This window comes from Tachysurus vachellii, chromosome 13 (genome assembly GCF_030014155.1).
Source record: "Tachysurus vachellii isolate PV-2020 chromosome 13, HZAU_Pvac_v1, whole genome shotgun sequence".
Taxonomy (NCBI): domain Eukaryota; kingdom Metazoa; phylum Chordata; class Actinopteri; order Siluriformes; family Bagridae; genus Tachysurus; species Tachysurus vachellii.
The window spans coordinates 3,620,001-3,643,792 of NC_083472.1; the positions used below are offsets into that span (position 1 = coordinate 3,620,001).

Below are 23,792 nucleotides of genomic sequence, written 5' to 3' on the forward strand. Positions count from 1 at the left end.
CAAAGCATAATAATAATACATGTGATGTCAGTGCTGCTCATACGACCTCTAAAAACTTCTTATCCACTTTCTTGGAAAACAAGTAACCAGACATCTACAAAGTGACCAATATTCTCACTCACTCATCTTCTACCGCTTATCCGAACTACCTCGGGTCACGGGGAGCCTGTGCCTATCTCAGGCGTCATCGGGCATCAAGGCAGGATACACCCTGGACGGAGTGCCAACCCATCGCAGGGCACACACACACATTCACTCACACAATCACACACTATGGACAATTTTCCAGAGATGCCAATCAACCTACCATGCATGTCTTTGGACCGGGGGAGGAAACCGGAGTACCCGGAGGAAACCCCCGAGGCAGGGGGAGAACATGCAAACTCCACACACACAAGGTGGAGGCGGGAATCGAACCCCCAACCCTGGAGGTGTGAGGTGAACGTGCTAACCACTAAGCCACCGTGTCCCCCTGTGACCAATATTAATATACGAAACGAAAAAATCTTGGATCTTACTTAGAAAAGGAAGTGTTTCCTGAAGCCTGACTCCTCGTTTCTTATAAAGATCCGGAGATCTTTATCTCTGGGAGGATTTATCAGCCACTTTAGATATAATCTGTGTCCATGTTCAGATTGAAGGTCTTTCTCATGTCCCGCTCCACAGCGGTGGTGTCACGTCTTACTGAGGAGCTTCAAAACCAAGACTCAAATGCAGGACTTTCTTCATGCATTTTATTCACGTGTAACAAAACATAATCGTGTTACACACCATAATCTGGGACAATAACATGCAGAAACGAAGCGTGACACCCAACAATGTCAAACAAAGACTGGTATAGAGGACAACATTAGGGATAATAAGACACTGGTGGAAAAACATGTCACCTTGAAGCAGCAAAAACACCCTCTAGTGGTCTGGTAGGGAATTGCCCCAGGAGTTCCTGACAGGTGGTTAAAATGAAGCTCATGTGAAACTGGACATTCAGGAAAATTCTTAAAGAATTTGTAGTGTTTCATCAGTATGTCTGTTTCTCTCTACAATACAAGGGGTTCATATATTCATAGAAAAGTTAAAAAAAAACAAAAACAAAAAAAACAACAGACAGTTCATCATTATTTTTTTCCTCCATAAGAATGATTACTTTCAAAGTAAATTGTGAAATCAAACCCAAGTGTTTGTTCATAATCATCTAAAATATAAAGGTGTTGTCCCATAAGTCCATTTCTAATCCCTTCAAATCCTACGTGTAGATTTATTTCATAAACATTACTTCTTATAGAGATTTCTGTTCCTGAACATTTCACCAGGCTGAAACGATTTATAGAATAAAGTGTTTGTGAGGTTTGGATTAAACCTGTTCAATTAAAGGGATCAGTTAGACAGGTCCATGACTGCAAGAGCAATAATAAAACTAATATTATAGTTCATAAAGATGGTTTATGACAGTAACCAAATATATAATATATAAATTCATTAATATGAAATTCATCTCTATGATTTGATTCATGACAAGAAATAGGAAAAATGTTCAAATTAGTAAGATAAGATAAGATAAGATAAGACAAGACAAGACTAGATATGATACGATATGATATGATAAGACAAGATAAGACAAGACTAGATAAGATATGATAAAATAAGACAAGACAAGACAAGACTAGATATGATATGATATGATAAGATAAGACAAGATTAGATAAGACTAGACAAGATAAGACAAGTCAAGATTAGATAAGACCAGACAAGATAAGATAAGATAAGACAAGACAAGACAAGATTCGATAAGACAAGATAAGACAAGACAAGACTAGATAGTATATGATATATGATATAATATGACATGATATGATAAGATAAGACAAGACAAGATTAGACAAGAGGAGAAAAGACAAGATTAGATATGATAAGATAAGATAAGATAAGACAAGATAAGATAGGATAAGACAAGATTTGATAAGACAAGATAAGACAAGACTAGATAGTATATGATATATGATATAATATGACATGATAAGATAAGACAAGACAAGATTAGACAAGACGAGACAAGACAAGATTAGATATGATAAGATAAGATAAGACAAGATAAGATAGGATAAGACAAGATTCGATAAGACAAGATAAGACAAGACAAGATTAGACAAGACAAGACAAGACAAGATTAGATATGATAAGATAAGATAAGATAAGACAAGATAAGATAAGACAAGACAAGAGAAGATAAGATAATCCTTTGTTCATAGTACAGTGGGGAAATTTAAATAAAAATTCAAATTATAAAACTCACAAAAAAAATCTCATTTCTAGGCTTCAAGCATTTCCACTTTCTCTGAACAAGACCTGTTGATTCACCAGTGATAATTTATGCTCTCATGAACTTACACTGCCCTCTAGTGCCCATATCCTTTTATTACTCAGCAATTGGTTCATTTTATATTGCAATAAATATCCAACATGGTATATCTTTTTATTTTTATTTTTTTTCATCCCAGTAAATACAAAGGACTCTCTTTCACTAAGTTTCTCTTGTTTAATAGGTGAAATGTGACTTTCATCTACAGGAACAAAATAAAACAGTAATCAGAAACTGACATGTTGACATTTCATTATAAACAACTAAATATTTAATGGGGTGCCCTAATTATTTCACATGACTGTATATATAGTATCTATAATGGCTACAAACCTGGGTCATGTCTCAGTACCAGGTTTTCATATTTAATTTGATCTGGATTGGAAGAGATAAAGAATTATAGAAACACGACTTAAAAATGGAATGAAATAAAAAATGAAATTTAAAACTATGCGAATGAAAAAAAATGTAAAACTCGTTTTCAAAATATTACTTTGATTAATACGATTAAATATTGATCTTCGCTTCACACCTCCAGGGTTGGGGGTTCGATTCCCGCCTCCGCCTTGTGTGTGTGGAGTTTGCATGTTCTCACCGTGCCTTGGGGGTTTCCTCCGGGTACTCCGGTTTCCTCCCCCGGTCCAAAGACATGCATGGTAGGTTGATTGGCATCTCTGGAAAATTGTCCGTAGTGTGTGACTGCGTGAGTGAATGAGAGTGTGTGTGTGCCCTGCGATGGGTTGGCACTCCGTCCAGGGTGTATCCTGCCTTGATGCCCGATGACGCCTGAGATAGGCACAGGCTCCCCGTGACCCGAGGTAGTTCGGATAAGCGGTAGAAGATGAATGTATGAATGAATGAATGTAATAGTGCACAATATTATGGGATGTATTATGTGTACGCCTGACTAAAGAGATAGGTTTTTACTGTAATCTACATTTAAACTGGGAAAGTGTGTCTGAGCTCCGAACATTTCCCAAAGTTTGGGAGCTAACTAAGAAAACGCTTCCTCTACCCAGGGTTAAAAGCGGGCTTCAGAACGACGATAACCCGGGTTTGAGTGCAGTGTGAAAGCGTGCAGTGTTACGCACATGACAATAAACCTGAAACTAATCAAGAATATAGAAACGAATAATCGCAGGCCGAATACTGAAACATTAAATAAGATCATTCAGGACTGCTGTATTCCACACATTCAGATACAAAACTTACTTTCCTGAGATCTAAACACGAGTGTTGACCATCTTCTCTCACGAGGCCGTGGTGTGATCGTACATCATTCCCATTCACAGCTCGGTTCACTCAAATAATCAGCTACCACTGGCCAAATCATGAAAGCACCACGAATGCCGTGTCGTGATTGGATAGAGCGTGACGGCTTACCTTTACTCTGATTTTTGAAATGGCTCAGTGCAAAGGTCAGAGTCGAGGTGAGGCACGAAGTAGAAGCTAAACGCACAAGCGTACAGATCAGACACGAGAACATGGAGCTGGTAAGACTATAACTTTCCTTATAACATTCTTCTCAATTGTCTCAGTGACTAACACTAAGTAACACTAAGACACTAACAGACTACTGCAGATATGAACACAGTGTTATTCAGAAATAAATGCTCTAGGATTTACAGATGTTTAAATCTCTTGCTAAGAAATCACATTCTGTATATTCTGATATTCCTATAACGGTTGTATTAAGTACACATTTTATATTCAGCAATCTGCTACTCTACAGGTGAGTGTAGACACAATTAATTACAGTTCATTCAGTTTCATTCATTCATTCATTCATTCATCTTCTACCGCTTATCCGAACTACCTCGGGTCACGGGGAGCCTGTGCCTATCTCAGGCGTCATCGGGCATCAAGGCAGGATACACCCTGGACGGAGTGCCAACCCGTCGCAGGGCACACACACACACTCTCATTCACTCACACAATCACACACTATGGACAAGTTCAAGTTCAAGTTCAACTTTATTTGTATAGCACATTTACAAACAGCCACATGGCTGACCAAAGTGCTTCACAGTGCGTTTGACATTGCACGTACACTTAAGAATACACACATGCACAAAGTAATTCAAGAAACTAAAATAAGAATTATTAAAAAAAAAATTCTATCTATCTATCTATCTATCTATCTATCTATCTATCTATCTATCTATCTATCTATCTATCTATCTATCTATCTATCTATCTACATTGTTCAATATTAATTGATGGATCATTTGATATAAATACGGTCCAGATAGGACCATGGTATTAAAATGTGTTACAAATCTCTCTCCAGTGTTTATAATAAGTTATAATCGCACTCTCTGGTGTCACTCAAATGAGGATGAGGTTCCCTTTAGAGTCTGGTTCCTAAGGGAGTTTTTCCTTGCCACAGTCACCTCAAGCTGAGAAACCCTCACTCACTCACTCATCTTCTACCGCTTATCCGAACTACCTCGGGTCACGGGGAGCCTGTGCCTACCTCAGGCGTCATCGGGCATCAAGGCAGGATACACCCTGGACGGAGTGCCAACCCATCACAGGGCACACACACACACACACACTCTCATTCACTCACGCAATCACACACTACGGACAATTTTCCAGAGATGCCAATCAACCTACCATGCATGTCTTTGGACCGGGGGAGGAAACCGGAGTACCCGGAAGCTGAGAAATCATTAGGGATAAATTTAAATAAATGCACATAAACAATTCATGTGCTGTAAAGTGACAATGTGATTTGTGAAAATATTAATTGTTTAAAATGCTATACAAATAAAATTTTCATTGAATTATATTTTATAGACGTGTCCTGTGCTGATTGGTCTCGCCGCAGTGTTAGTCACCGTTCTCTTCTTCTTCCTGAAATCAGGAAACTCTGAAAGTAGAAAAAAAGTGAGCAAGTTCCCTAAAACACTACAGGATCCCAGTGTTAAATATCCGCTGCCCCTCATAGAGAAGGAGGTGAGTCGTGAAGAAAATGGAATAAACACTAACTGAAAAGTCTAAAATGATCATACTACTGCTATTAAATACACAGTATGGCATAAATAAATGACTTTATTAAACATCTACTAGAGTAAATAAAGTCAAGGTAACTGGAACGGTATAATCTGATGATGCTGAATGATATCAAATGAACCCAATTAATCTTATCATAGCAGGGTAAAACAATTATAATACTATTAAATTGATTTCTAGACAGTCTTTATTTCAGAGTTGAACTTTTCTCGCATGCATACATACGTTATGATCTTTATAGAAATGAACGCGTAATAAACGATCGTAGCATTTCTTCTCTTTCTTCGCTCAGTTTAAACTTACAAAGCAGAAACTCTTATTTTTTGTTGTTGTTGTTAGCAATGATAAACATTTACCGCTATCACCTCATAAACAATTAGCACAGTAAAATGTTAGCTAAAGCTAACAATCTCTCAAACATTAGCTAGCATGCTAATACCTATATAACTCTACAAGCTAGCTGAATGCTGGAATCAGGTCTCATTCTTACCATCATATCTGATTACATTTAATTATTTTATGAATAAAGCTTTATTGTCACTCGACTGATTCAGTATTTAGTTAAAAATAGCTTGTCTTTTTTTGTTTGGTTTGATCGTGACAGGACATAACACATGACACGAAAAGGTTTCGCTTCGGTCTCCCGTCATCTCTTCATGTGCTCGGGCTTCCAGTTGGTACGAACTCTCACACTTTTCTCAACAGTATCTAACTCTGATTGAACTTTTTACTGTCTGTACTTTATTTTAATTTGTTTATTTCATTTGTAGAAGCTTTTAAGCTTCAGTGGCATCACAGTTAACATCCAGCTAGCTTGTATGGTTATTAGCATGCTAGTTTACGTTTGAGAGATTAGAAATGAAGCTGTTGTTATTTAGCTTTAGGAAATGTTTTCTTTGTGTCCTTGGTGATAAAGGGAGCTATATTAATATCGATTCTTTTGTTTTCACCCTAAAAGGTCAGCATGTGTACCTGTCTGCCAAAATCAATGGGAATCTGGTGATCAGAGCTTACACTCCTGTCTCCAGTGATGAGGACCAGGGACACGTTGATCTGGTCATAAAGGTAGGAAGTAAATTTAATGTATTGTCGATTTCACTACGAAATTGACAATAACTCTTTAGATTTATATTGAACTTTATATGAAATGGCGTTCAAATTATTTGTCACACCCTTGTCTTCCTTATAGAGACGTGATTTACACTTTTTGTTTTTAAAAATTAGGTATATTACAAAAACACACACCCAAACTACCCTGATGGGGGCAAAATGTCTCAATACCTGAATGATATGAAGATCGGAGACACCATCGACTTCCGAGGACCAAACGGCCTTCTGGTTTACAACGGCAAGGGTAAGGAAGAGCGAAGATTAATACAGTGCTAGAAGAATGAAACTAATAATAATAATAATAATAATAATAATAATAACAGCAAAGTTCAATTAACTGAAATGAGAATAAGTTTAGGGGGCACAATGGCTTAGTGGTTAGCACGTTCGCCTCACACCTCCAGGGTTGGGGGTTCGATTCCCGCCTCCACCTTGTGTGTGTGGAGTTTGCATGTTCTCCCCGTGCCTCGGGGGTTTCCTCCGGGTACTCCGGTTTCCTCCCCCGGTCCAAAGACATGCATGGTTGATTGGCATCTCTGGATAATTGTCCTTAGTGTGTGATTGTGTGAGTGAATGAGAGTGTGTGTGTGTGTGTGCCCTGTGATGGGTTGGCACTCCGCCCAGGGTGTATCCTGCCTTGATGCCTGATGACGCCTGAGATAGGCACAGGCTCCCCGTGACCCGAGGTAGTTCGGATAAGCGGTAGAAAATGAGAGAGAGAGAGTGAGAATAAGTTTAACTGCTACCCTCAATTTATAACCAACAGAGGGCAGAAGTGTTTCAGTCTTCTACAAAATATTGCAACAAGAGTTTATTCTGAGTGTGAACTGAATTCTCAGTGATATATTATTTCTGTTTAAGGTCGCTTTGCTATACGAGCTGATAAAAAGTCTGATGCTAAGCTGAGGAAGTTTAAACATGTGGGAATGATCGCTGGTGGCACAGGTCAACAAGAATAACATACACTTGTACATATATATCTCTTGAAACAGGGTATAAGTGCATACAGGCTCAGGTTATACTGTATCTGATGTTGTTGGTCATGTATCTACAGGTGTCACGCCAATGCTGCAGCTTATCCACGCTATCACAGCGGATCCTACAGACGATACCAAGTGCACACTTATTTTCGCCAACCAGGTAAGTCACAATTGAATTTTTTTTTATTTAGCACTGCTGCGCTGGATGGCTTGGAAGTCTTTATTATCGTCACATATACAGTACAGCACAGTACTTTCTTCGCATATCCCAACTGAGGATGTTAGGGTCAGAGCACAAGGGCAGCTATGATACAGTGGCCCTGACGCAGGGAGGGTTAAGGAGCTTGCTCAAGGTCCCAACAGTAGCGGCTTGGCAGTGCTGGGCCTTGAACCCCAATCCTCCGATCAACAACCCAAAGCCTTAACCACTTTAGCCACCACAGCCCTTGAGCCGTTAATTACCTTCTAGTGCAAAACCATGCTTTCCTTATTTCTGGAATATCCCCAAGAAGAATATTCCAGATGTAAGGATATCCAGAGGTAATATCAATATGCTATATGTTAACAATATGTTATCAATATGTTAACAACAAACTAGCCAGCTAACTGTGCTGAGTGATGCATATTTACCTCATCTGTAATGATGGACCAGGTCATACCTACAGATTCATATTAATGATTTATAAAATGCTCATTTTAACCCATATGAAAACCGCAATAATTTATTACGGTGTTACTGAGCAACACTCAAGTGCCGACACATTTTAATACCATGATTTTAGTGTGTCACTTCATTTTAACTGTGGTTTATATACATTTAGGATAAACCCATTAGAAATGTGCTAATAAGGAATAAATAACAATTACAAATTTAGCCATCCACATTGTATTATTTGCTGTGATATTATGTACTGTACCATGTCAGGTAAGAGAAGGATCAGAGGACGCCTCCAGAGCGACTTACATTTATATCATTTATACATCCGAGCAATCGAGGGTTTAGAGCCTTGCTCAGGGGCCCAGCTTGGTGGCCCTGGGATGTATCTGCAGTTAAATCAGTTTTGAAGGCAGACAGATCCAAAAGCGTGAGGCAAAATTAAAGGTCAGGTACAGGCACAGGTTAGGCTATAAGCAAACAACAATACTAAATAAAAAATAGGCAAATGAAAAAAAAAAATCATAAAACACAGGAGCAAGGACAGAAATGCACACAATAACAAGGTTTGGCGTCGACTGTTAATAAACAACACAATTTTTTAAAAACTAAATAAAACAACAAGATGTAAAAAATGGGGGGCACGGTGGCTTAGTGGTTAGCATGTTCGCCTCACACCTCCTGGGTTCAGGGTTCAATTCCCGCCTCCACCTTGTGTGTGTGGAGTTTGCATGTTCTCCCCGTGCCTCGGGGGTTTCCTCCGGGTACTCCGGTTTCCTCCCCCGGTCCAAAGACATGCATGTTAGGTTGATTGGCATCTCTGGAAAATTGTCCGTAGTGTCTGATTGCGTGAGTGAATGAGAGAGTGTGTGTGTGCCCTGCGATGGGTTGGCACTCCGTCCAGGGTGTATCCTGCCTTGATTCCCCATGACGCCATCCGACATCTAGGAAGCTACAGCCAACATAAACCCTTACATGAAGCTTCTCAATATCTGGTCTTTTTTATTCTGTAACAAGATTTTATGTACGTTTTATATTTGCCAACACTGTAACTACTGTTCACAGACAGAGAAGGACATCCTGTTAAGGAAGGAACTGGAAGAATTCGGGAAGACTCACCCTGATAAAGTCCACCTGTGGTACACGCTAGATCGACCTCCACAAGGTAAAAACACAAGCATCACCAACATAATCTATAGCTACCTGGAGGAAACCCCAGAGGCACGGGGAGAACATGCAAACTCCACACACACAAAGCGGAGGCGGGAATCGAACCCCCAACGCTGGAGGTGTGAGGCGAACATGCTAACCACTAAGCCACCGTGCCCCCCTTATCTTATCTTATTTTATCTTATATATATACTGTATGTATCCACATTTTGTGGACACCCAACCAAAAGAACCTTGTATATCTCAGTGTTATTGTTTCTGTTGATGCCCCAGGTTGGAAGTACAGCACAGGATTTGTGGACACATCAATGCTGAAAGCTCACCTTCCTCCTCCATCCAATGATGTGCTGATCGTGATGTGTGGCCCGCCCCCGATGATCCAGAACGCGTGCCTCCCAAATCTCACCAAACTCGGCTACGGCCCACAAAACACCTTCACATACTAACACCCACGCTAACGTCATCAGATGCGTTTGTAAAATAAATTTTATTACATCAATAAAGCCACTGTGTTGGATATAATATTCAAGAATATCTGTATTGTACATACAAAAATAAATCAATAAAAAAAATCTGTTTTTATTTTATATTAACTTTATATAACAGCAACTCTGTTAGTGGTGCAGCTACAAAACATATGTATACATTAATAGATTTGTTCTGATATATTATAATTTCTATATTAATGATTAATTCAGGTGGACTTCTGTGGGAGATACAACATTTTATGATATAGCAAAGTTTTCTGTGGGTGTTTATTTTTTACAAGTAACATGAAAGGAAGGAGTCTCCAGTTTCAGCATGCTACAATGCTATATGTTATAGCTGCTATAACGCACGTGATACCATGAGCTTGATAATAGTGATGGCCAGTTCGTGAACGAATCGTTCTTTTGAACCGGTTCTTTTTAGTGAACTGGATGAACCAGTTAAGACACGTAAAACACACACGTTTGCACATCAATGCCTGTACTGGGTGTTTTAGTTGCAAAACTTAAATGTAAGAAACGTATTCAACTAAAGTTATGATTACAAAGAACTTCTCAAATGTGTTAAATTGATTGTATTAATATCTGCCGGCAGCGGCGGGATGAAGGAATTTACGTCATTACGTCAGGACGTAAAAGAACTGGTGAACTGGATTATTGAACTGGTTCATTAAAACGAACTGTCCGAAAGAACCGGTTCGCGGAAAAGAACCGAACCTCCCATCACTACTTGATAATGATGTTCGACTTACATTTATATCATTTATACATCCGAGCAATTGAGGGTTAAGAGCCTTGCTCAGGGGCCCAGCTTGGTGGCCCTGGGATGTATCTGCAGTTAAATCAGTTTTGAAGGCAGACAGATCCAAAAGCGTTAGGCAAAATTAAAGGTCAGGTACAGGCACAGGTTAGGCTATAAGCAAACAACAATACTAAATAAAAAATAGGCAAATGAAAAAAAAAAATCATAAAACACAGGAGCAAGGACAGAAATGCACACAATAACAAGGTTTGGCGTCGACTGTTAATAAACAACACAATTTTTTAAAAACTAAATAAAACAACAAGATGTAAAAAATGGGGGACATGGTGGCTTAGTGGTTAGCACGTTCGCCTCACACCTCCAGGGTTGGGGGTTCGATTCCCGCCTCCGCCTTGTGTGTGTGGAGTTTGCATGTTCTCCCCGTGCCTCGGGGGTTTCCTCCGGGTACTCCGGTTTCCTCCCCCGGTCCAAAGACATGCATGGTAGGTTGATTGGCATCTCTGGAAAATTGTCCGTAGTGTCTGATTGCGTGAGTGAATGAGAGTGTGTGTGTGTGTGTGCCCTGCGATGGGTTGGCACTCCGTCCAGGGTGTATCCTGCCTTGATGCCCCATGACGCCATCCGACATCCGACATCTAGGAAGCTACAGCCAACATAAACCCTTACATGAAGCTTCTCAATATCTGGTCTTTTTTATTCTGTAACAAGATTTTATGTACGTTTTATGTTCCCGAACCTCCCATCACTACTTGATAATGATGTTCATAAATAATTTTTTAATTTTAATGAATAATTGTTGGCAGAGATAGAAGTGGAATAATCCGTATCAGGACATGCTGTGGTAGAACATTAATCCAGTTCTGGATGGAAACATTCACTCAGCTTTATTGTCCATACGTAATGGAGTATTTTATTATAATATGTATATAATTATACATCCATCCATGTTTTGTGCATCTTATCCTACACAGGGCTGTGAGGAAGACTATCCTAGGGGACTTGAGGAAGAAGGCAGGGGATGAACTGGATTGAGTGTCAATCCATCACACACACACATATACACATACACATACACATACACACACACACACACACACACACACACATACACACATACACACATACACACATATATATATACACACATTCACACACACACACACACACAACAGACAGTTTAAAAATGTCTGTCAGCCTACAACACGTCTTTGAACTGGGAGGAAACTAGAAAACTCCTCATTAGACCTTCATCCTCAGTGTCACACACACAGACCAGAGGTAGGAATCAAACCTACAACCTGGGAGGTACAACCATAATCTACAATGGCCCCCATGAGTACATTCCTTAAACATGCATCCCATTCTCAAATTTTCAGTTTAGTTGCAAAATATTTATTGAGTTACTTTAAACATGCATTTAGACAGAAAATGTCAAAAGCAAGCTTATTTATACGTTTTGTTTGCTTCTGTAGAGATGAAGCTAATAACAAGTCATTGAAGCTTAGTTCCTGGTTTCGCTGTGAGCAAATTGTATTGAACACTGAGAATTTATGGCTGAAATCTTCCTGAAATCTACTCATTAGCAGTGAGTCACAGTCTCGAATTCTGTTTCTACAAATGAAGTTTGGACAAAGAGCTGGTGCTGGACTGTGTGTGTGTGTGTGTGTGTGTGTGTGTGAGTGTGTGTCTGTGTGTGTGTATGTGTGAGTGTGAGATATGTGTGTGTCTGTGTGTGTGTGAGATATGTGTGTGTGGGTCTGGGTGTGTGTGTGTCTGTGTGTGTGTGTGTATGTGTGTGTGGGTCTGTGTGTGTATGTCTGTGTGTGTGTGTGAGTATGTGTGTGTGTGTGTGTGTGTGAGTATGTGTGTGTGGGTCTGGGTGTGTGTATGTCTGTGTGTGTGTGTGTGTGTGTGTGTGTGTGTGTGAGTAGGTGTGTGGGTCTGGGTGTGTGTGTATGTCTGTGTGTGTGTGTGTGTGTGTGTGTGTGTGTGTGTGAGTAGGTGTGTGGGTCTGGGTGTGTGTGTATGTCTGTGTGTGTGTGTGTGTGTGTGTGTATGTCTGTGTGTGAGTATGTGTGTGTGGGTCTGGGTGTGTGTGTATGTGTGTGTGGGTCTGGGTGTGTGTGTATGTGTGTGTGTGTGTGTGTGTGTGTGTGAGTATGTGTGTGGGTCTGGGTGTGTGTGTATGTCTCTGTGTGTGTGTGTGTGTGTGTGTGTGTGTGAATATGTCTAATGTCCAAAAGTAAATAAATCATAAAGCATTGTGAAATAACTATGAAAATATAAGTCTGTCTGTCCCAATGGTCCTCAGTTTTGGCATGTGTAATTAGCAAAAGCAGCTGATGACGGTGAACATGAGTCTTATAACGTTATGTGAACTTGACAAGCATGGTGAGAGGGTCATTATCCTTCTTACTAGCCACCGCTTGCAGCATCCCAGTGGCAGTAACAAAACCCTTGGCCCCTTTGAAAAACCCCTCAATAAACTTCTGATCAATTCTAACGCACTTCCCAAGGGCCTGATGCAGGTTGTTACTCAGCAGTCCGCAGATGTTCCCAGGATTCTTCGTATTTCCAAAGAAGAGGAACAAAGCAAAGCAGCTCCTCCCAATTCCAGCACAGAACTCCACCAGTCTTTCAGCTCTGGTCCCTTGAAACGGTTCTATCTCTAGGCTGGAATGTTCCTTAAAATCCTCCTGAGTGTTCTCTGCAAGGTGTAGGACCTGCACAGCAATCTGGATTCTGGGGTTTTTACTGGTTGGGTCCAGCACAGCCCAGACCCAATCGGTCCCTAAAAGGAACCTCTGTCCATGATTCATCACAGTGCAGCTGAAGGTATTGGTAAGGTTCAGCTGGAAGCTGCGCTGGATGTAATTCATTAGGAAGATCTCCCGCAGGACCGCTCCGCTTGGCCAGAACTTCTTATCTGGGTCTGTGAAGTGAAGATACTCACAGGTCCTGGATGTAGCTACATGAATACAGTCGCTAAACAGGGAGCAGTATGATGCAGTTGAGGGTTTATTGGAGCTGGACCAAAGGGACTGGAATACCCTGGGTTTGTTCTTGGTTTGGCTCTCTGTTTGGTTCATCTTGGTTGATCCTGGGTCAAAGAGTTGTTTCCCTGATGCACTATGAAAATGAGATTCGATCATGATTCAAATTTGGGACAAATCATATACAATATTGTTATTTTTTTCCTACGAGGTTAATTTAGTTAAACAAGTAGTGACAGTCAATAACAAGGTCAATCAGATCTTAGCTTATTGACAACATGCTAAGTCATTTTAGCTGAAATACTCACCAGGATCAGTCTTTCTTTTGTGTTTGGGGAAAGAGAAACGCTGTCCAGCTCTTTCTTCTTCTCGCTGGATTCCTATCAAAAAACTAGTTTAAGGCAGAATAACAAACTGGGATCCTCCCAGAAACAGAATCGTCCATCTGCTCAGTGGGAGTCTTCTTGTTAGACTCGTAAGTAAAGTCTCGTTTACTTTTGGCTTATCCTTTTTTTTTGGCTTAAAGCTGTTTGTACAAATTTGCATCCATTATTAGAGGGATTTGTAACAAAAAGGACAAACATGGGCTTGTTTCAATAACATTGCACTTTAATGTTTAGAGACTTTACTGTGCCACTGTGTTTATGAACACGGTGTTTTGTCTTCGTAAAGTAAATCGTCCATAAATCAATAGTTTAAGCAAAAGTAATATATTAGTTTCTTTCTCCATCATTCATTCATTCATTCATTCATTCATTCATTCATCTTCTACCGCTTATCCGAACTACCTCGGGTCACGGGGAGCCTGTACCTATCTCAGGCGTCATTGGGCATCAAGGCAGGATACACCCTGGACGGAGTGCCAACCCATCGCAGGGCACACACACACACTCTCATTCACTCACGCAATCACGCACTAGGGACAATTTTCCAGAGATGCCAATCAACCTACCATGCATGTCTTTGGACCGTGGGAGGAAACCGGAGTACCCAGAGGAAACCCCCGAGGCACGGGGAGAACGTGCAAACTCCACACACACACAAGGCGGAGGCGGGAATCGAACCCCGGACCCTGGAGGTGTGAGGCGAACGTGCTAACCACTAAGCCACCGTGCCCCCTTCTCTCTCCATCATTTGGAATTAATCAGCAGAGAGTAGTTTGTGTCCAAAGTCTGAGTCGACCTACATTTGCTTTGCCAATCGTTGGCCATAAGCTTGTCTTATTTGTTAGCTACAGAGGCTAATAACAAATCAAGCTAATAGACTACGAGAATCAGACCAATTTTATGCAGGGTTTGACGAGCGCTGGGATCGTTCATCTTTAAGTGCAGGAAGCTGATTCTTTTGATGTAACAATACATTTATTTAAGTACAGATTACTTACAGCTACGTGTATAAGATGTATAAGGTGACAGTCCATTAAAATATTTAAAAAAATAATAATAATAACACTAAAATACTCATGATGTATGGGATATACTAGTGGAGTGTCCAGAAATATTCAAAGCTCAATGAAGTATTTATCAAGATTATTTTATCATTAAATTTTTATAATTTATTTTTAAATTGTTAAACCTAATCCAAAAATACATCATGCATATGAAAATATACATTTAAATATACTGTACCTTAAACCTATAGAACTCTGTGCTTACCTTATATATATAAATATATATATATATATATATATATATATTTTATTATACATCCACACAGAAAAGTACTACTGATACAATTTACTAAAGATGACAGTAATGATGGCAGTGTGACTGAAGCTCGGCGCGGTGTAGTGGGTGTGTATTGAGTGTTGGACAAGCTCCGGTGTTCGAGTGCCATCAGATTCAGTCTGTTTCTGGAAGGTGGTTTGTTAGGCTGAGGTGTGAGGTGTGAGCTGAAGGTTGGATCAAGTGTCAGGGATGCTGTGGGTTATCAGTGAGGAAACCGGGGTCTGATGCAGGTCAGGGAGGTAGCGGTGTTAGCCGAGCGGCGTCGGGTCACACCATGGCAGTGTGGCTGCGTCTCATTCCCCTCAGAAGGACGTCTCGGCTGAGTAAGTGCTGGAAGCGAGAGGTGAAGCAATGGCTGGAGTTAGAGCGCAAAAACAAAAAAGCCACTCTTAGACCTGGAGTGTCATTATTATGACTTAGGATCAGTTTGTCTGTAATTCCTTTAATCTCATTCTCATTCTGCAGGTCAGATTCCAGGTCACCATTTATATTCTAATTCTTTTTTTTTTTAATCTTATACGTGTGGCCAGATTTGCACCTTTTGTACTTTATTCATTCATTCATCTTCTACCGCTTATCCGAACTACCTCAGGTCACGGGGAGGCATCATCGGGCATCAAGGCAGGATACACCCTGGACGGAGTGCCAACCCATCACAGGGCACACACACACACTCTCATTCACTCACGCAATCACACACTACGGACAATTTTCCAGAGATGCCAATCATCCTACCATGCACGTCTTTGGACCGGTGGAGGAAACCGGAGTACCCGGAGGAAACCCCCGAGGCACGGGGAGAACATGCAAACTCCACACACACAAGGCGGAGGTGGGAATTGAACCCCCAACCCTGGAGGTGTGAGGCGAACGTGTTAACCACTAAGCCACCGTGCCCCCCTTTGTACTTTATATACTGTAGTTCTAAAAACAAACGATTTTTCTGACTTAACAAATGTCTTATTTGTCTTATTTATTTTCTTATTATGTATGTTAGTCCCAGTAAAGCTCCAGTTCTGGGTATCTGTGAGCTCATGTATGTGGAATACTGTAGAAATGTTATAAACAATATTTACATATATTTTCTTAAAAAAAAAAAAAAAAAAAAAAAATTAAAAAATCATATTAAAAGTGAAAAAGGAGAAAACACATCCTAATCTACTCATGAAAAAACAACGTTACTACAAATTATAAAAGTTGACACTAAAACTTATCATTACTTCGTCAGCATCATCCACATCGGTCTCTGTCTCATGACCTGAGGTAAAATTCCCTTTTTGTTTATTGTAATCAGTAAATCAGTTATCTAGCGAGGATTTAAACACTTTTAGACAGACGGCCTTCTTTTTAAACTGACTTACAGTACAATCTTTGCAGGCACAGAATATTGCAGGACAAGGAATAAAAGCAGACTATAAAATATTTTGTATATCTTTTTGTATTTTGTATATTGCATTTCTGTCAAAGTCAAAGCGAATAAATTGGCAGAAAAACGTTTTGTTAGTTTTGTCTGTTTTCTGCCAGAAATGGTATAAATCAGATTTTTAAACTCAACCTTTTCCTTTTCTGTTTTAATAGTGATGCTGCATTTTTAATTTATTTTGTTTACAACACCAATTTTTAATTGTTTTTATCTCCTGTTTCTACCTGTTTTGTCAGTTCCTGTTTCCGTCACATGTCCTTATTACCTGCACATTTCTGTATATTACCTTCCCTGTGGTTAGTTCACTTATTTAAACCCTCGTGCATACGGTAATCTTTGTCGCAACGCTGCTAATCCTCTTGTTTTGTGTGATCTGTTCTCTGTTTGTTTTTACTTTGTTTTTTTGGCCCAGAATTTTGTGTGACTTTTTGGATTTTTTTTTTTTAACTACTACTTAAGTAAAAATCTCTCTTGTACTTGTGTCTAATCCTGTGAGCTCCTGACACTAAGATTTTTCTTCATTGGTCTTTAAACTATAAAATATCTTTTTTCCCCTTACAATTTTTCAAGGCTTTTAATAATTAAAACTGAAACCCAGAAGCCTGTAATTCTGGATCACACATTTACGGCATTTAGCAGACACCGTTATCCAAAGCGACATACATTTTTATCTTATGTTACACAACTGAGCAACTGAGGGTTAAGGGCCTTGCTAAGGGGCCCAGCAGTGGCAGCTTGGTGGACCTGGGTGTTGAACTCACAGCCATCTGATCTGTAGTCCAATGCCACTGATCTACCACATCCATGTATTTAACCTCCAGGACAACATGGTTACTTCATTGGCTTTATATGAGCTGATATGAAGAGAACAAAAACTAAACACATGAAGCTGTAGCTCCTTCTTATCAGGAGATGAATTGAATAATCATATGTTCAAAACAGCAAACACAACTTTATTAGGGTGTTAATGAGCCAGAGGTATAATTACAGCAGAAGGATGAGAAACACTCACTGTGAGGTGGTTAATGCCTTCTGATAATGCTTCAATCTGCATCACTGCTCCTTTGGTTATCTGCATCTGAAACGTCGAGCCAGTCATCAAACACCAACCAAGAAAACATTGAAAACCTTTGAAATAATGCAGCTAATTAACACTTAAGCACAACAACGGTTGATAAATGGACTGGATGCAAGCATCATTAAAAAATAAAACATCTTCTAGTTTGCACAGTTGAGTGCAAAAGTTTGCACCCTCCTTTTTTGCGGATGGTAAAAGATAACAGGCGAATGTTTACGTTGTCTGTTTACATGCTTGAAAGATTTACATCAATTTCAAGCTGTTATGTTTGAAGAGAACAAAAATCTGAAATTAATTTAGACTATGAGGGAAATTATGCAGTGTGACATGATGAAAAATATATTATTAAAAAAATTTAATTAACTTTCTTTGATTACTTTCTCTTCATGCTAATAATGCTAATAATACAATGGAAAGTCATTTAGGGGGAATAACCAGGCAACATAAATAAAACAATATTAAAACCCATTAAAACAGAATGAAATTAAATTTTTATAAAAATGAGAATTAACAAATTGTAAGAAATTAGAAATATAGACGTTCTAAAAAAAACTTATTCCATTTTGAAACAAACTTTAAGCGCATGATGCTTTTTTCCTACGTGAAAAACGGGTTGCCAGATCCATTAGTAAAAGGATGAATGTTATTCATGCAGGTCAGTGTGTTTCTAATGCACTTTATTATGGACTTTATAAATGAACTGGATTCACTTTGACATAAACTGTAATGTACTGTACAATTGCGAGATTCATTCATTATTATAAATTAGGACTTATCTGGGAAAATAAAATCAACCGTAACATATAGTGAGTGATGGATTAGGTTTATTGATTATTATATTTCATAGATTTCATCTTTTTTACCCATTTATAAATATATACAAAAGTGCTTCGCAATATGAAGCGGTGTATCCATGGTCTATAAAAATATCCCCTTGAATATGGAAAAGATATAAAAATGATCCCTAAAATTGATTCCTGTTCAAATTCCTCACTATAAATATTAAATACATGTACAAATATTGCACAAGGTCATCAATCCTGTTTTCCCCAAACAGCACAAAATTCTAAAATGGAAGATGATGACGTGACGTGATATGATCATCGCAGTAAATCATACAATTATGAAAGCTCAGAGTTCACAGTGAGTCTGTCTTCGTCACTCGGTAACACGTCGTGTCGGTGAGTGGAGGATGGTGGGATTAGATGATGGCACTGAGGAGGTGTGGCCCAGGAGATCAGGGAATGAGTGAATGGGAGGGTAGTTGGTGGTGAGCTCAGGGGGAGGTGGGTGGTTAGTTTAGTTCGAGCCCAGTACCGGCCCCACCTGTTCCGTCCTCTCAGGGTCCCGCTCCTGTACGCCCGAGTTGGGCTGCTGGGAATCGCTAAGCAGCGGCAGAACCTTCGGTGCCTCCAGGGGGCAGATGTAGTTGCTAGGGTCGTCAGGGCGCTTCTTTCGGAGCTGGCTAAAATTGGAGAACCCGATTTTTTTTGGCTGGAGGAAAAAGAGAGTGAAAAGCAACAGTGATTATAAACATAGACGCAAATATTCAGCCATCAAAAACTTTAATAAACAACGACGCTTCTAACGATTTTGACAGAATATTTCTAGCAAGGATTTGTTCACAGTGCCAATCTCAGCAGGTTTAGATCGTTTTAATTCGTCTAGACCAGGGGTCGGCAACCCGCGGCTCCGGAGCCTCAAGTGGCTCTTTCGTCCCTCTGCTGCGGCTCAATGTAGATTTGGAAAATAAATATTTAATTTCAATTTATTTTATTTCAGTTAGTTAGTTTTTTTAAAAAATGTAATTCTAAATTCTGAGATCATGATGCTCTTGTAACATTAAAATAAACCGTGTTTAATTTGTTTGTCGCTCAAAATATACGTCATAACTGCAGACTTGCGAAATCCGACACACAGAAGCAGACGCATTTTTGTTTTGCTGCAGACGGCAAGTTAAAATTTTGATGTCATGAATACGTAGAGGACTCAATTAGACATTGAACATTTTATTTGAACGTAACCTTCAATGCAGCGTCTTTTTTGTTAAGGTTAGTTCAAACTGTTCAAAATATTTTTGTTTGCTTACAGAAATTAAATTTCGTTTACTCGGTAGCAGTTCATTGATTTCATAATGAACACACTACAGTTTTTTTCTATACTTTCCATAAAGGTAAAACCCGACATATGCGGCTGTTATCTTCATTTTAGATGTCAAAGGGTTTTGTGGCTGCCTGTGTTTTTTTTTTTTTCTGTGGGAAACGGGTCCAAATGGCTCTTTGAGTGTTTAAGTTTGCCGACCCCTGGTCTAGACCTTTTGTCCCATTTTCATTGCACTTCAAGTCCGGTGTTCCTAAGGCTGAGTTGAGTTTATCTTAAATAGTGAGGATTTTTTTATAGGAGGATGCAATGTCTACCTTCTACCTTCCTGCAGAATTCAGCTCTGCCTAGAAAGCCTTGTTCAGCTAATTTGAGTATGGATTGATGATCTGTATACAATGAGCTCAGTCAGTTCTGGGAGTGAACTACAGAGTGAAAGCTGAGACAGATGCAGTACCCGGACTTTAGCTGTAGTGGAGAGAGGTGTGTAGCTCTGAGACTCCATGTATTCCTGTTTCTCCAGCTGAGACTGAGCTCCCACTAGAGAGTTGAAGTTGGTGTTGAGATGTCTCCTCAGCAGGGTCTTCTGGGGCGGGATGTTCAGAAGCATCGCCAGTGTGTCCGAGTTAAAGCGCGGCTCAAGGATCTAGAGGTTCAAATAAGAAAATGAGCGGATTATTCATGCACACGCTTCGGTGTAAGGGTGTAAGTTGAGACAGGAAGCACAAGACATAAGGCTGTAAGCATGTTTGCTGCTCTGGCTTGAAATCACAGTAAGTGTGACTCACGATGAGACCCCCGTGCACGCCGCTACCCCTCAGGTTGGGAGCGTATTCGGCTAGATCTACTGAGCGAAGCCACTCCATCACACGGTGATTCGACCACTGCACCACGTCTGACGGTGACGTCAGCATCTGTGACTGTGAGAAAGTAAGAAAGGTGTGAGAAAGGTTTTTATTATAGTACACTGATCTTAAAAAAAAAGGCTTGCTTTGCCTCACCTCATCCCCCGGTCTCCTCTTCAAGCAGTTAGGGTTGAACTTGTTCACGTACAGCACATGGATGGCACATTTAATGCTTAGGTGATGTAGCTGGCTAGTCACTTTAAGAATCAGCAGGTCGTTCTGAGGAAAGTAAAGCCACATCAGAACGACGCCTTTGTGTGAAGTTAAATACGAGCAGCCCGATAAAGGGACTGATCCATATTGAGGTGTTTACCACAGTGAGGTACCGCAGCATCCTCCCGTCCACACGGCCTTCGTGGAACTGGTCTTTATACTGAGGTAAACCGATATCGTCCAGCCATCCTGCAAGATACATCAACCAAATCATACAGTCGGACACATCAGACATCATACAGTTTACTGTGGGATTTTAATTCCTCATCAGCACAAAATTGGTTTAAAATGATGGTATCTGGGGAATTGGTTTTGAATTCGATCCTGTGATTAATAAATTCTTTAATCATCTTCATACGAAGATGCCACATCTTCATAGCACATCTTCATACATCTTTTAACGAAGTCGTGGCCTAATGGTTAGAGAGTTTGACTCCTAACCCTAAGGTTGTGGGTTCGAGTCTCGGCAATACCACGACTGAGGTGCCGTTGAGCAAGGCACCGAACCCCCCAACTGCTCCCTGGGCACCGCAGCATAAATGGCTGCCCACTGCTCCGGGTGTGTGTTCACGGTGTGTGTGTTCACTGCTGTGTGTGTGCACTTTGGATGGGTTAAATGCAGAGAACGAATTCTGAGTATGGGTCACCGAACTTAGCCGTATGTCACATCACCTTACTGTATTATTTTATGGTACAACTCTCCTTTCTTTAAAATACAATATTTTAATAAATATAAATGTGTATTTTCCTCATAAATGTGGTATTAATTATATTTTTAACATTGAATATATAACTTTGATTAGAATTTGAACCTAAATTCAGACATATATGATTTGAAAGCAGTCATCATTGAATACTCACGTGTGACCCAGATGTAGTCGAGCTCTGCGGATTTCTCACTCTGCCGCGTGGTGAAGGAGTGGAGGGCGAGCTGTAGCTTCTTTCTGTGCAGCGGATGTTTCATTCCCAGCTCCTAATAAACCAATAGAGATATTAATATGTTTGATGTAAACACTTCACCATATTACAATTTTAAGATTAAAGATATCTCAGAAAGTCTATGGCATGGTGTCAAGGGTGTTGTTTTCAGAAAGCCAATGCAATAATAATAATAATAATAATAATAATAATAATAATAATAATAATAATAATAATAACAAAAATAATAGTAATAATAACAACAACAACAATAATAATAACAATAACAACACCAACAACCACAATAATAATAATAATAATAACAACATTAACAACAACAACAACAATATTAACAACAACAACAACAATAATAATAATACTAACAACAACAATAATAACAACAACACCAACAACAACAACAACAACAACAATAATAATAATAATAATAATAATAATAACAACAATATTAACAACAATAATAATAATAATAATAATAATAATAATAATAATAATAATAATAATAATAATAATGCAGTATATTGTACTGTAATAATTAACATATCATCATATTATATTGCATAGTGTGTTAAATATACACACTTACCACAAACATCTGTGGTAGTCCATAATTTGCATATTACATAATAATTAACATGCCATACAGTCATTATAGTATTAATGAACTGCATAGTGTAATAAATATTAATCCAATATCACATCATGACTAAACATTATCTAATTATGATGTTATGACACCTACATCTAGACTGCTGTATGAATAATATTTACTAATCCTCTGGCTGTTAAATATGTTTCATCTATTAGTTATTTTTGTTTAACCAAATGATCCAGACCTGTTTGTTATTGTATGTGAAACCCAAAGGAGAATATTAGTGCAAATTTCAGGTATGATGACAAGTGTGATTTGAGAACTGTAACTGTGCTTGACACAGTCGTCAGTGTAAATTAGCCCTCAGGTGAAAACAAAGATTGAGCTGAAATGACATGTGGAGCTGCAGGAACAACTGATGACGGTCTGGTCTGTGAGGAAGAGTCACAGTGACACAAATTAGACTGAAAGGAGCATGAGATCAACTCAGTACTACAGCTATGTCTATGTATGGGACTGTATTTAATCCCACTCTTGCGTACTGTGGAAGGAAACTTTATGGACTCTTACTCACTGACAGACACTCTTAAGCAATCCTGCCCGCCCACTCCACTTGACCAATCCTGCCCACCCACTCCACTTGACCAATCCTGCCCACCCACTCCACTTGACCAATCCTGCCCACCCACTCCACTTGACCAATCCTGCCCACCCACTCCACTTGACCAATCCTGCCCACCTACTCCACTTGACCAATCCTGCCCGCCCACTCCACTTGACCAATCCTGCCCACCTACTCCACTTGACCAATCCTGCCCACCCACTCCACTTGACAAATCCTGCACACCCACTCCACTTGACCAATCCTGCCCACCTACTCCACTTGACCAATCCTGCTCACCACAGAAACACTCTTAAACATCACCATCCTGTCCTTTAGACACACTTGGTCAATTCCATCCAGTGCTGCAGGCATTCTTTACCAATATATCACCAATTCATGCATAAACAATTGACCGATCCCACTCACACCTGCAGATTTTCAACCAATCCTGTCCATTTATGCAGACACTCTTGACTAATCCCACCCTCATTTGCAGACACTCCTGACCAATCCTGGCCCCCTCCTGCACACACTGCCTGCCAATCCCACCAACCCCCCTGAAGACACGTTTGACCAATTCTGGCACGTCTCCAGATATCCTTGACCAATCCTATACACTCTTGACCATCCTGAATGCTCCCGAATACACACTTGCTCTTGATCAATCCAACCCTCTCTTGC

General features: G+C 39.7%; 3 protein-coding genes across 12 annotated transcripts in view; 1 reads left to right on the top strand and 2 right to left on the bottom strand.

The window, feature by feature from the left end:
- Positions 1-3,779: 3,779 nt before the first annotated feature.
- LOC132856334 (NADH-cytochrome b5 reductase 2) lies at positions 3,780-9,818 on the top strand. The gene is made up of 9 exons (XM_060885871.1): positions 3,780-3,849; positions 5,159-5,317; positions 5,979-6,051; positions 6,333-6,439; positions 6,599-6,728; positions 7,346-7,429; positions 7,539-7,624; positions 9,185-9,284; positions 9,563-9,818. The coding sequence occupies exons 1-9, from the start codon at positions 3,841-3,843 to the stop codon at positions 9,733-9,735; spliced, it is 921 nt and encodes a 306-aa protein (XP_060741854.1). The 5' UTR covers positions 3,780-3,840; the 3' UTR covers positions 9,736-9,818.
- A 2,833-nt stretch (positions 9,819-12,651) lies between these two features.
- On the bottom strand, positions 12,652-14,273 carry rep15 (RAB15 effector protein). The gene is made up of 2 exons (XM_060885279.1): positions 13,842-14,273; positions 12,652-13,669 (listed from the first exon to the last, which is right to left on the bottom strand). The coding sequence occupies exon 2, from the start codon at positions 13,627-13,629 to the stop codon at positions 12,910-12,912; it is 720 nt and encodes a 239-aa protein (XP_060741262.1). The 5' UTR covers positions 13,630-13,669; positions 13,842-14,273; the 3' UTR covers positions 12,652-12,909.
- Positions 14,274-18,423: 4,150 nt separating this feature from the next.
- Positions 18,424-23,792, bottom strand: part of ppfibp2b (PPFIA binding protein 2b) — a 77,972-nt gene continuing 72,603 nt past the window's right edge. For all 10 annotated transcript variants that reach the window (XM_060885277.1, XM_060885276.1, XM_060885275.1 and 7 more), the window contains 6 exons: positions 21,841-21,952; positions 21,080-21,168; positions 20,863-20,985; positions 20,650-20,781; positions 20,319-20,507; positions 18,424-19,255 (listed from right to left, as the gene is read on the bottom strand). In XM_060885277.1, coding sequence (XP_060741260.1) covers positions 19,061-19,255; positions 20,319-20,507; positions 20,650-20,781; positions 20,863-20,985; positions 21,080-21,168; positions 21,841-21,952 — 840 coding nt within the window. In that variant the 3' untranslated portion in view covers positions 18,424-19,060. The remainder of the gene's footprint in view (positions 19,256-20,318; positions 20,508-20,649; positions 20,782-20,862; positions 20,986-21,079; positions 21,169-21,840; positions 21,953-23,792) is intronic.